The sequence below is a fragment of the Mizuhopecten yessoensis genome, unplaced genomic scaffold (assembly GCF_002113885.1).
Source record: "Mizuhopecten yessoensis strain PY_sf001 unplaced genomic scaffold, ASM211388v2 scaffold716319, whole genome shotgun sequence".
Taxonomy (NCBI): domain Eukaryota; kingdom Metazoa; phylum Mollusca; class Bivalvia; order Pectinida; family Pectinidae; genus Mizuhopecten; species Mizuhopecten yessoensis.
This window is the reverse complement of record NW_018480057.1, coordinates 380,799-394,094: the sequence shown is the minus strand read 5'-3', so window position 1 is coordinate 394,094 and position 13,296 is coordinate 380,799. Positions and strand designations below refer to the sequence as shown.

The following is a 13,296-nucleotide window of genomic DNA, read 5'->3' as shown; positions in this document are numbered from 1 at the left end:
ACTCAATTGTAACACAGGAAGTATACCACACCGTAGTAACATATGCCACTAAATAGTAACACAGGAAGTGTACCACTCCGTAGTAACATATGCCACTCAAAAGTAACACAGGAAGTGTACCACTCCGTAGTAACACATACAACTCAATAGTAACACAGGAAGTGTACCACTCCGTAGTGACACTTAACACTCAATAGTAACACAGGAAGTGTACCCCTCCGTAGTAACATATGCCACTCAAAAGTAACGCAGGAAGTGTACCACTCCGTAGTAACACATGCCACTCAATTGTAAAACAGGAAGTGTACCACTCCGTAGTAACAATTACCACTCAATAGTAACAGAGGAAGTGTACCACTCCGTAGTAACATATGCCACTCAATAGTAACACAGGAAGTGACCACTCCGTAGTAACACATACCACTCAATTGTAACACAGGAAGTGTACCACTCCGTAGTGACGCTTACCACTCAATAGTAACACAGGAAGTGCACCCCTCCGTAGTAACACATGCCACTCAATTGTAAAACAGGAAGTGCACCACTCCGTAGTAACAATTACCACTCAATAGTAGCAGAGGAAGTGTACCACTCCGTAGTAACATATGCCCCTCAATTGTAACACAGGAAGTGTACAACTCCGTAGTAACATATGCCACTCAATAGTAACACTCGAAGTGTACCACTCCGTAGTAACATATGCCACTCAATTGTAACACAGGAAGTGTACAACTCCGTAGTAACATATGCCACTCAATTGTAAAACAGGAAGTTTACCACTCCGTAATAACATTTGTCACTCCATAGTAACACAGGAAGTGTACCACTCCGTAGTAACACATACAACTCACTAGTAACACAGGAAGTGTACCACTCCGTAATAACACATGCCACTCAATAGTAACACAGGAAGTGTGCCACTCCGTAGTACCGCATGGAGTGTTACACTTAATAGTAAGACAGGAAGTGTACCACCCCGTAGTAACACATACCACTCAATAGTAACACTGGAACTGTACCACTCCGTAGTAACATATGCCACTCAATTGTAACACAGGAAGTGTACCACTCCGTAGTAACATATGCCACTCAATTGTAAAACAGGAAGTGTACCACACCGTAGTAACACATACAACTCACTAGTAACACAGGAAGTGTACCACTCCGTAATAACACATGCCACTCAATTGTAAAATAGGAAGTGTACCACTTCGTAGTGACACTTACCACTCAATAGTAACACAGGAAGTGTACCACACCGTAGTAACACTTACCACTCAATGGTAACACAGGAAGTGTGCCACTCCGTAGTAACACATATAGTGTAACACTTAATAGTAACACAGGAAGGGTACCACTCCGTAGTAACACATACCACTCAATAGTAACACAGGAACTGTAACACTCCGTCGTAACACATGGAGTGAACCACTCAATAGTAACACAGGAAGTGTTACACTCCGTAGTAACATATGCCACTCAATAGTAAGACAGGAAGTGTACCACTCCGTAGTAACACATACCACTCAATAGTAACACAGGAAGGGTACCACTCTGTAGTAACACATACCACTCAATAGTAACATAGGAAATGTAACACTCCGTCGTAACACACGGAGTGAACAACTCAATTGTAACACAGGAAGTGTTACACTCCGTAGTAACATATGGAGTGAACCACTCAATAGTAACACAGGAATTGATACACTCCGTAGTAACACATACCACTCAATAATAACACAGGAAGTGTACCACTCCGTAGTAACACATACCACTCAATATTAACACTTCCTGTGTTACAATTGAGTTGTTTGGTCCGGGTGTTACGACGGAGAGTTACATTTCCTATGTTTCTATTGAGTGGTATGTGTATGTGTTACTACGGAGTGGCACACTTCCTGTGTTACTAGGGAGTTGTATGGGTTACTACGGAGTGGTACAATTCCTGTGTTACAATTGGGTGGTATGTGTTACTACGGAGCGGTACACGTTACAATTGAATGGTATGTGTTACTACGGGGTGGTACACTTCCTGTGTTACTAGTGAGTTGTATGTGTTACTACGGAGCGGTACACGTTACAATTGCGCGGTATGTGTTACTACGGAGTGGCACCCTTCCTGAGTTACTATTGAGTGGTACTCTCCATATAATACTACGGATTGGTATACTTCCTGTGTCACAATTAAGTGGTATATGTTACTACGGAGTGGTTCACTTCCTGTGTTACAATGGAGTGACATATGTTACTACGGAGTGGCACCCTTCCTGAGTTACTATTGAGTGGTATGTGGAGTGGTATGTGTTACTTCCTGTGTTACAATTGAGTGACATATGTTAATACGGAGTGGTACACTTCGAGTGTTACTATTGAGTGGCATATGTTACTACGGTGTGGTATACTTCCTGTGTCACAATTAAGTGGTATATGTTACTACGGAGTGGCACACTTCCTGTGTTACTAGGGAGTTGTATGGGTTACTACGGAGTGGTACACTTCCTGTCTTACTATTAAGTGTAACACTCCATGCGGTACTACGGAGTGGCACACTTCCTGTGTTACTAGGGAGTTGTATGGGTTACTACGGAGTGGTAACACATACCACTCAATTGTAACAGAGGAAGTGTACCACTCCGTAGTAACACATACCACTCAATTGTAACAAAGGAAGTGTACGACTCAGTAGTAACATATGTCACTCAATTGTAACACAGGAAGTGTACCACTCCGTAGTAACACATACCACTCAATTGTAACGTGTACCACTCCGTAGTAACACATACCACTCAATAGTAACATAGGAACTGTAACCCTCCGTCGTATTACATGGAGTGAACCACTCAATAGTAATACATGAAGTGTAACACTCCGTAGTAACACATACCACTCAATTGTAACGTGTACCACTCCGTAGTAACACTTACCACTCAATTGTAACGTGTACCACTCCGTAGTAACACATACCACTCGATTGTAACGTGTACCACTCCGTAGTAACACATACCACTCGATTGTAACGTGTACCACTCCGTAGTAACACATACCACTCGATTGTAACGTGTACCACTCCGTAGTAACACATACTACTCAATTGTAACAGAGGAAGTGTACCACTCTGTAGTAACATATACCACTCAATAGTAACACAGGAAGTGTACTACTCCGTAGTAACACATACCACTCAATTGTAACAGAGGAAGTGTACCACTCTGTAGTAACATATACCACTCAATAGTAACACAGGAAGTGTACCACTCCGTAGTAACACATGCCACTCAATTGTAACACAGGAAGTGTACCACTCCGTTGTAACACAAACCATTCAATAGTAACAAAGGAAGTGTACCACTCCGTAGTAACATATGCCACTCAATAGTAACACAGGAAGTGTACCACACCGTAGTTACACATACCACTCAATAGTAACACAGGAAGTTTACCACTCCGTAGTAACACATACCACTCAATTGTGACACAGGAAGTGTACGACTCCGTAGTAACATATGTCACTCAATTGTAAAACAGGAAGTGTACCACTCCGTAGTAACACATGGAGTGAAACACTCAATAGTAGCACAGGAAGTGTACCACACCGTAGTAACACATGGAGGGTAACACTCAATAGTAATACAGGAAGTATACCACTCCGTAGTAACACATGGAGTGTAACACTCAATAGTAACACAGGAAGTGTACCACACCGTAGTAACACATGGAGGGTAACACTCAATAGTAACACAGGAAGGGTACCACTCCGTTGTAACACAAACCACTCAATTGTAACGTGTTTCACTCCGTAGTAACACATACCACTCAATAGTAACACAGGAAGTGTACCACACCGTAGTAACACATACCACTCAATAGTAACACAGGAAGTTTACCACTCCGTAGTAACACATACCACTCAATTGTAACACAGGAAGTGTACGACCCCGGAGTAACATATGTCACTCAATTGTAACACAGGAAGTGTACCACTCCGTAGTAACACATAGCACTCAATAGTAACACAGGAAGTGTACCACTCCGTAGTAACACATGGAGTGTAACACTCAATGGTAACACAGGAAGGGTACCACTCCGTAGTAACACATGGAGGGTAACACTCAATAGTAACACAGGAAGTGTACCACACCGTAGTAAAACATGGAGGGTAACACTCAATAGTAACACAGGAAGGGTACCACTCCGTAGTAACATATGTCACTCAATTGTAACACAGGAAGTGTACGACTCCGTAGTAACACATGTCACTCATTAGTAACACAGGAAGTGTACCACTCCGTAGTAACACATACCACTCAATGGTAACACAGGAAGTGTACCACACCGTAGTAACACATAGCACTCAATAGTAACATAGGAAGGGTACCACTCCGGAGTAACACATACAACTCACTAGTAACACAGGAAGTTTACCACTCCGTAGTAGCACATACCACTCAATATTAACACAGGAAGTGTACGATTCCGTAGTAACACATGGAGGGGAACACTCAATAGTAACACAGGAAGTGTACCACTCCGTAGTAACACCTGAGTGTCGTTTCACGACGCGTACGTAAAGTTACGAGTACCCGTAAACCGTACGTAAGTTTTTTGGTCCGTTTCACGACGCACACGTAAGTTACGAGTGCACGTAAATAAGTTACGGGTACCCGTTAGTTACGCCCAAAACCTCACGTAACTTACGCCAACAAATACCTGCCGTAAACCACACGTAAGTTTACGTTCAGACGTCATAAAAGTAAACAAATGACTGCCGTATTGTGTCGTGTTAAATAAATAAACTCCAGTGGGCATTACATAGGGGATGAGTGTGTCTAAACCAACAAATCACAAGTAGGGGCCAAAAGTACAGTATTTTCCCAATATTTTACTTGGATGGTAACAGCGACGGCTATATATTCCATGCATTTCTAGATATATTTCATGATTTTTAATGATGAGTTTTGTGATGAATTAATTTAATAAACGATGATATTTATTTCAAAATACTGCAATATTATTTCGTTAGCTGATTTTGAAGATATGATATAATATTTAGCTTAATAATTATGCTATGCAGGTCGTTTTTCATGTTTAACCTGATTATATCAGAAAAAATGAATTTCTGCAAATTTGCTATCCATTTTAACAGAGACGTATACGTCTCTGATTTGAAGAAAAAGTATAAAATTAATATGAAATAAAAATGTGTGAAATTCGATTTCACGGTATATCAAATTTTGTTTTTATAACATTTCCGATTAACTTTAAGATGGGTTAAAGAAAAATGTGTAGAAATGTATGAAAGATGTTGTATGCAATGACGTGCCGTACATGTAAGTCTTCAACGTTACGTCATTATCCCATTGGGTTGTATGTTATTTTACTGGGGGGCTTTCCAATAATTTCCCCTGGCTTCGTTGTTTGATCCATTTTAACGACATTTTGCGTACATCTGCAGAATTATCCAAAGCTTTCGTTAATTAGGCTAATGTTATCACCCATTTCTTAGTTTTTAAATAATAATGAGTTAATTGGCCATTGTGTCCTATTAGAAAGACGCCAACAGTAAATTTGATACGGAGACGAAAACTGGTATCTCAATAACAGAACCTTAGAGAATTATGTACATGTAAATACTACTAGCAAGAACAACGTGTAATTTTCTGGCAGGACGTTAAGTATAAAAATCGGATGTCAAACAAATTCATGAAATTTATTGAAAAAATGTTGATAAATGCAATGGAGAAATGACGTATCTTGAAAGGCTTATGACGCGTCACTAACGTATATCAATAAAGAGTAAGAAATTGATCATAATCTGCCCAAAAAATCACGAACTGTTGTGTCATTTCGTCCGTCCTTTCTTTGGATTCCAGGGTTCACATTACCCAACCTTGGCGCACCAGTTGCAAATATTTTTGTAATTGAAAAATATGAAAGTATGTTAGAAAATGGTTGTTTTATAACGATTTGATCCCGATATAATTGTCATTCGACGAGTACCGCTTTGTGAAACTGTCCCCCAACCGACCTGATCCCTACCACTGAGATCTAGACAACCCCTCATCTCCGAGTAATAGTTTGTACATGTAGATTATGCAATGATTCAGTAGTTGAAAGGGAAAGCAACGGCAAGAAAGTTTAAGTCGACGGAAGTTATGTTTGAAGGTAACTTAACGTTTAACTATCCGCTATCTTGTCGCTGTGATATTGTTGTGGTGCTTCTATTACAACACGTCGCAAGTCTGTCAATCTTTGTGGGTTTTTTAAGATGATAGACTTTTACTGTGTTGCATCCTTATAATAACAATACCTACACAATTAATTGGCTTATGTTTGACTACTGATTCCGGTTCACCCCAAGAGTCCGCGGCATCTCCAAATCCAATAGCTTATTTTTGTTTGTAAACTTTCTGTTACATGTAATATCTGCCCAGTGTTTTATTGTGCCCTCTATAATTATACGAATTGGAAATCATCGGGTTTGTGAAATGATAAAAATCCTCACAATTAATATTTCCATGCCTAAAAATACAACAATATTTAGTTGTATCAGAGTTTTACAAAACAATGTACTTATTAATATTCAGTTGAACTGGCGATCAGATAGTCCAAATAATACAAGTACTGTGACGGACTTAAAATTTAATTCCATGGTACTGTCACATGTGCGATATTAGCTGTACATGTACTTGACAGTTGTTATATTTCTAATTCTAAATTGGCATAATATTGTTATGTATATATACATATATTTTTTTACCTATAACTAGATAACTAATAAGTTGCATCTTTTGAGTTGTTATTCCAGATGAAATCATCAGATAATAGAAAATAGGAATAGTTGAAAATGCTGAATTTCAGGGTTCAAAATCGGGAATCTCCATCCAAAATAGGGAGAGTTCGCCAGTATGGATTTGTAGAATATGATATGTTTCTTCATCATTACATTCATATTGTTAAAATATGTAAAAAAAATAATAATAATACAAAGTTGCTACATGTATGACATGACATCAAAAGAAATGGCCCGGGCGGTTCAAATACTTCTATCCAGCAGTACCGGGCTCTCATGTGCTGCCTCGGGTACTACTGGGCTCTAATTAGTTTAACTATGACACTAGAGAGTTCCGCTTCTGAAAGTTCTGGCCACCTCATAAATGGAAATATTCCAATGAGAATCGCCGTATGTTAAGTCTAAAGAAATCATTGAATGGTTAAGATTGTAACCACTTTAAACCTAAGGATCATCACATCATGTTGGATTATTCACTTCCGGTATAATTTACGTGCACGTAAACCCGTACGTAAATGTGAAAAGTTACGTACGGTTTCGTGAAACCCCCCCTACGTAACTTACGTGCACTTAGTTACGTGCACGTAAATATTTAAGGGTACCCGTAACTTTACGTACGCGTCGTGAAACGGCACCCTGGAGTGTACCACTCAATAGTAACGCAGGAAGTGTTACACTTGATTTTACACATAAAGTGTGCTCAGGCTGCCATCTTATCACGATATAAATAATTGTAACATCAAGGTCAAATGATTATCCGTGAGCCGTTTACAAAGATGAATAGGTTGTAGAGCAAGGAACCCTGGGAGAGATTGTCGCTACCTTACTGTTTACTACTTTTACTACATAACGCCTATACAACGTTAAGAGTATTTTACAGCAGATTGACTAAACAATTTTAAGTGGCCAAACACGTAACTACTGCTATGAAAAATAATTGCATGTTTCAGGAAAGTATCAGATGACACATTAGTAATACAATTAAAGAGAAGAATTAAAAGTTGAATGATAATAGTACATAAGCTTTTCTTACAAGTGACGAACCTTACGAGAAAGATGTTTGTTTTATTTGAAGGACTACACAATGAACATGTTCATACAACAAGAGTGGTACGACCCCCGACTACAGTTTTTCGGCCTAATTGATTCCACCTATCTAGAACTCGACTCGAAACTCATCAACGATGTATGGGTCCCCGATCTCTACTTCACCAACGAGAAGAAAGCTTCCTTTCACGAAGTCACTGTGCCTAACCGGATGATGCACCTTTATGAGGACGGTCGTATTATCTATAGGTTACGGTAGGTAGACAGATGTGGTGTTTATCAGTTACGACAGGTTCGAGCATAAATAACTACCGGCCCGGTAAGCTCGCGGACGTATTATATACCGGCCTGGTGGTCTGGTAGGCCCGCGGACGTATTATATACCGGCCCGGTAAGCTCGCGGACGTATTATATACCGGCCCGGTACGCTCGCGGACGTATTATATACCGGCCTGGTGGTCTGGTAGGACCCCGGACGTATTATATACCGGCCCGGTACGCTCGCGGACGTATTATATACCGACCTGGTAGCCTGGTAGGCCCGCGGACGTATTTTATACCGGCCTGCTGGCCTGGTAGGCCCGCGGACGTATTTAGTATATACCGGCCCGGTAGGCTCGCGGACGTATTATATACCGGCCTGGTGGTCTGATAGGCCCGCGGACGTATTATATACCGGCCCGGTAAGCTCGCGGACGTATTATATACCGGCCTGGTGGCCTGGTAGGCCCGCGGACGTATTTAGTATATACCGGCCTGGTAGGCCCGTGGACGTATTTAGACCCGCGGATGTATTGTATACCGGCCTGGTAGGACCGCGGAAGTATTTAGTATATACCGGCCTGGTAGGCCCGCAGACGTATTATGTACGGGCCTGGAAGGCCCGTGGACGTATTATATACCGGGCGTGTGGGCCCGCGGACGTATTATATACCGGCCTGGTAACCGGCTGCGTACGGAGATTGAGGCTGGATTAATGGCCGGTAATTTTGGATAAGAGGACGGGTAATTTGAGACAGGGTTATTGACCGGGTAAAGTTGGTTTGAGGATGGGTTGTTGGCCGGTTATGGTAGGTTTGAGGATGGGTTGTTGGCGCCGGTTATGGTAGGTTTGACGATGGGTTATTGGATGGTTTTGGTAGGTTTAAAGATGGATTATTGGATGGTTATGGTAGGGTCGAGGATGTGTTATAGGACGGTTGTGGTAGGATTGAGGCTGGATTATTGGCCGGTTATGGTAGGTTTAAGCATGGGTTATTGGAAGGTTATGATAGGTTCGAAGATGGGTTATTGACAGGTTGTGGTAGGTTTAAGGGCGCATTGGTCGAGTGGTTAACACTCCGGCCTTCCAAGCAGGCGGCCGGGGTTCGATTTCCGAAGTCGCCGTAGGCATGGAATATTAGAGAAAGTGTTTTTCTCCTGCCAACACAACTCCAACAACCTAAGTGGAGTATAAAATGATCTGGGTTGGGTGGTGCGGTATCTGTTGCTGTAGCATTCAAGTGAGGTAGCATTATAAATGATACTGTTGGAAGCACGGTCCCACTACAAACAGAGCACAAAACATATCGAGCACACACACAGGCATACACACATAGGGAGTTATTAGCCAGGTGGCATAGGACTAGTAGTTAGCGCCTGATAAGGCAGCTCCTGCGAATTCCTCAAATGTATTGATCAATATATATATGCTTAATGTATTGACTGTATACAAATTGTATAGCTATGTACTGTGAAGCGCTTTAGAGTGGATTATGTTAGCTAGATAGGGCGCTATATCAAATGTTGTATATTTATTTATTTAAGGATGGGTTGTTGACCGGTTTAGGTAGGTTTGAGGATGGGTTATTGGACGGTTATGGTAGCTTCGAGGATGAGTTATACGACGGTTATGGTAGGTTTGAGGATGGCATGGGTTGCTGACCGGTTATGGTAGGTTTGAGGATTGGTTATACGACGGTTGTGGTAGGTTTGAGGATGGGTTTCTGACCGGTTATAGTAGGTTTGAGGATGGGTTGCTCACCGGGTTAGTAGGTTTGAGGATGGGTTGTTGACAGTTTATGGTCGGTTTAAGGATGGGTTATTGAACGGTTATGGTATGGTCGAGGATTGGTTATAGGACGGTTGTTGCAGGTTTGAGGATGGGTTATTGAGGTTATGGTAGGTTTGAGGATTGGTAATGACCGGTTATGGTAGGTTTGAGGATGGGTTATTGACAGGTTATGGTAGGTTTGAGGATGGGTGATTGGCCGGTTATGGTAGGTTTCAGGATGGGTAATTGACTGGTTATGGTAGGTTTCAGGATGGGTTATTGACCGGTTATGGTAGGTTTGAGGATGGGTTATTGAACGGTTATGGTAGGTTTGAGGATGGGTTATTGACCTGCTATGGTAGGTTTCAGGATGAGTTATTGACCGGTTATGGTAGGTTTGAGGATGGGTTATTGGCGCCGGTTATGGTAGGTTTGAGGATGGGTTATTGACCGGTTATGGTAGGTTTCAGGATGAGTTATTGACCGGTTATGGTAGGTTTTAGGATGGGTTATTGGCTGGGTACATTTGTATTTTCTACTTGAATTTTTTGTCCATAATTGGACTGCAACTCTATGACCTGAAGCTACATTTGAATACTTTGACGACGAACTCCTACCATATACAGTTTATAAGTGCATTTAACATTGGAATGCTATCTCATTTACATCCTCTTCTATTTTTGTATTCATATTCACTCAACAGGACCTTAAATACAAAGGAAAATATCTAAACGTGATCTTACCAGCACATAATGCTGTCTTTTATTTACATTCTACAGGTACTGTTTGTTCTTACTTCCAAAATCACCTACATTTGACAAAATGTAGACAAAAACATGCATATTATCGAAAAGTTGGATTTTGAACCCTACACCAAGCGCTGAAGGCATTAATGTTTTATCATGTGTTGTTCCTCCACAGCGTGTCTGTGACGGCTGCTTGTCCCATGAAGCTGCACCGCTATCCGTTTGACTCCCAACTCTGTTACCTCTATATCCAAAGCTGTGAGTATCTTATGTCACGTCTCTTCATTCATAAAACGATGTTGATACATTTTATTAAAGAATATTAATCGCTGATAAGTCGATGTATCTAAATAGCATAACAACACTAGTCTTCGTAGAAAATCCTTTTCGAGGATAACAAAGAAACTTCCAATGACGCCTGAAGTCTTAAAATGGGAACATATAATAAAGATATAACCTTAAATATGTAATCTAACATATTTTCTGTAACTTTTGTCAGACGAAAATGACCTGTAGCATTGACTTCTCCGTGGAATAAAACATATCGGGCGATTGCATTTATGTTTAGGTATGGGGCCGCGGTGGCAAGTGGTGAAGGCGTCTGACATTCTGCTACCACTAGCCATCCACCACTTGGGGGCAGTCGTCAGGTACTGGCCGTAGGTCGGTGTATTTTTTCCGGAAACTCCGGTTTTCCTCCACCACCAAAACTTGGCACGTCCTTAAATGACCATAGCTGTTAATAGGACATAAAACACAAACAAACCAATTTTTTTAAGTACGCCCACCTGTTTATTGTTTAGTGCATGTACATTACACGGGATGTTTTCATTGTTGCACGTGTCGACACAATGGGTGGTATTACATTGTACGTGTGTTACGTACTGAGGATGTTTTCATTGTTGCACGTGTCGACACAATCGGTGGTATTACATTGTACGTGTGTTACATACTGAGGATGTTTTCATTGTTGCACGTGTCGACACAATGGGTGGTATTACATTGTACATGTGTTGCATACTGAGGATGTTTTCATTGATGCACGTGTCGACACAATGGGTGGTATTACATTGTACATGTGTTACATACTGAGGATGGTTTCATTGTATTACTAAGTCCCTGTATGTAAGGCGTAAAAATTGTACCTGCTTCCCCCATCGCATGATCGTAAGAGGCGACTAAATTAGGGACCTTATCTTTTCTCTTCTTTCTAAACAACTTTCTTCTTCCTAATGTCTCCCTTGACAATGCCTCACTTTTGGCCTTTAGTTGAGCGTTCGCCCCTGTGAGGAAGGCTTTGGTTCTGTCCCCTGGCCGAGACATACCATTAGTCTCTACTCCTGCTTAACGCTCAGCAATTTAGGAGTGGGATGACTGGTTCGCCCGTTGTCTTTATAATGTGACCGGGTGGGGTGTCCTGCTGGGTGTTTTCGGCAGTATGTTTCAGTGAGATAGCACTATAAAGTCGGCATCAGTTTTGCGCTATCACAAGGATACAAACACGAACATATCGCAACCTCCCAAAACACACACTCATACACTACACGCATGCATCTTGCATACAGGGGAGACCGTACTTAAATTACCATAGCTGTTGATAGGACGTTAAACAGTACCAAACTAAACCAAACATTGTACAGGTGTTACATACTGAGGACGTTTACGGTGATATAACTCGTAACATTATATCTAAGTAAGGTCATATGATCAATACAAATACCATCTGTTACTTCACGGTGAACGGATACCTCATATAAAGTCATATTCAATTACTAAAATTTGTAATTCACTGTCGATATGGTGACATTCAAATCTCCGCGAAAAGCGCATACGATAATGAAATGATACTATCTCTTCCACGCTAACCATAAATATAATATCTAGGCGCTGGGTAAACATATGTTACATCATACCCCAAGTTGTTACCGGATATTGCGGTTGGAATGCTGTTATTCTTGAAGCTATTAACAGGTAAAATATAGGATTTGCGGATATAGCAAGTTTGCGGTTCACCTTTACCGGGCTATTTTCCCAAGCTTTGTCTTCGGAAATTAACTTAGTCTCCAAAGAAACAGAATCCTTATATATATACGTGTACATACTAGTTAACTTTATACAAATACATTTTCAAATACCTTTAAAAATAAGGCTTTCCAAGGATCTGCTCTCGTGAGGTTTAAGTCACGTTCATATCTTGTCTTAATTTAATGTAACAGGATTTCTTTAAATTTAACAAATTATTATCATTTTTTAAAGCAAAAATCCTTCTGAAAAATGTGTAAAGAAACTAGCAACCCATTGTTTTCAGAACTTATTTTTTCAATTTAAAAAGATGATCAATTTGGGGGTCACGAACGTCACAATCCCACCCGTTTAAGACACTTGATTAATCACTACAATTGTATTTGCTTCGCAATTTTCAATTGAAGAAAGATGAGTTTTGCGGTACAAGTTTATTATGTTCAAAATATGAAACTATTATGTAGCAAAGTGGGAAATTATACAATATTGGCATTTTTATACTTTTTATATCACCTGTAGTCTATTTGATCTTTGATTCTGCAAAAGTTGAAATATAACACTTAAGTGTCAAAGACGAGAAACTTATTTTCTTTCAATCCAGTAAATATTAAGAAAGTTAATCACCAGAACTGTTTATATCAATCGTTAAATCAGCAAAA

The 13,296-nt window shown here is 40.5% G+C and overlaps 1 protein-coding gene across 1 annotated transcript in view; it reads left to right on the top strand.

Moving 5' to 3' along the window:
• LOC110443005 (glycine receptor subunit alphaZ1-like) overlaps positions 1–13,296 on the top strand; it is a 48,001-nt gene that overhangs the window by 27,610 nt on the left and 7,095 nt on the right. The window contains exons 4-5 of the mRNA XM_021486940.1: positions 7,866–8,092; positions 10,791–10,873. Coding sequence (XP_021342615.1) covers positions 7,866–8,092; positions 10,791–10,873 — 310 coding nt within the window. The remainder of the gene's footprint in view (positions 1–7,865; positions 8,093–10,790; positions 10,874–13,296) is intronic.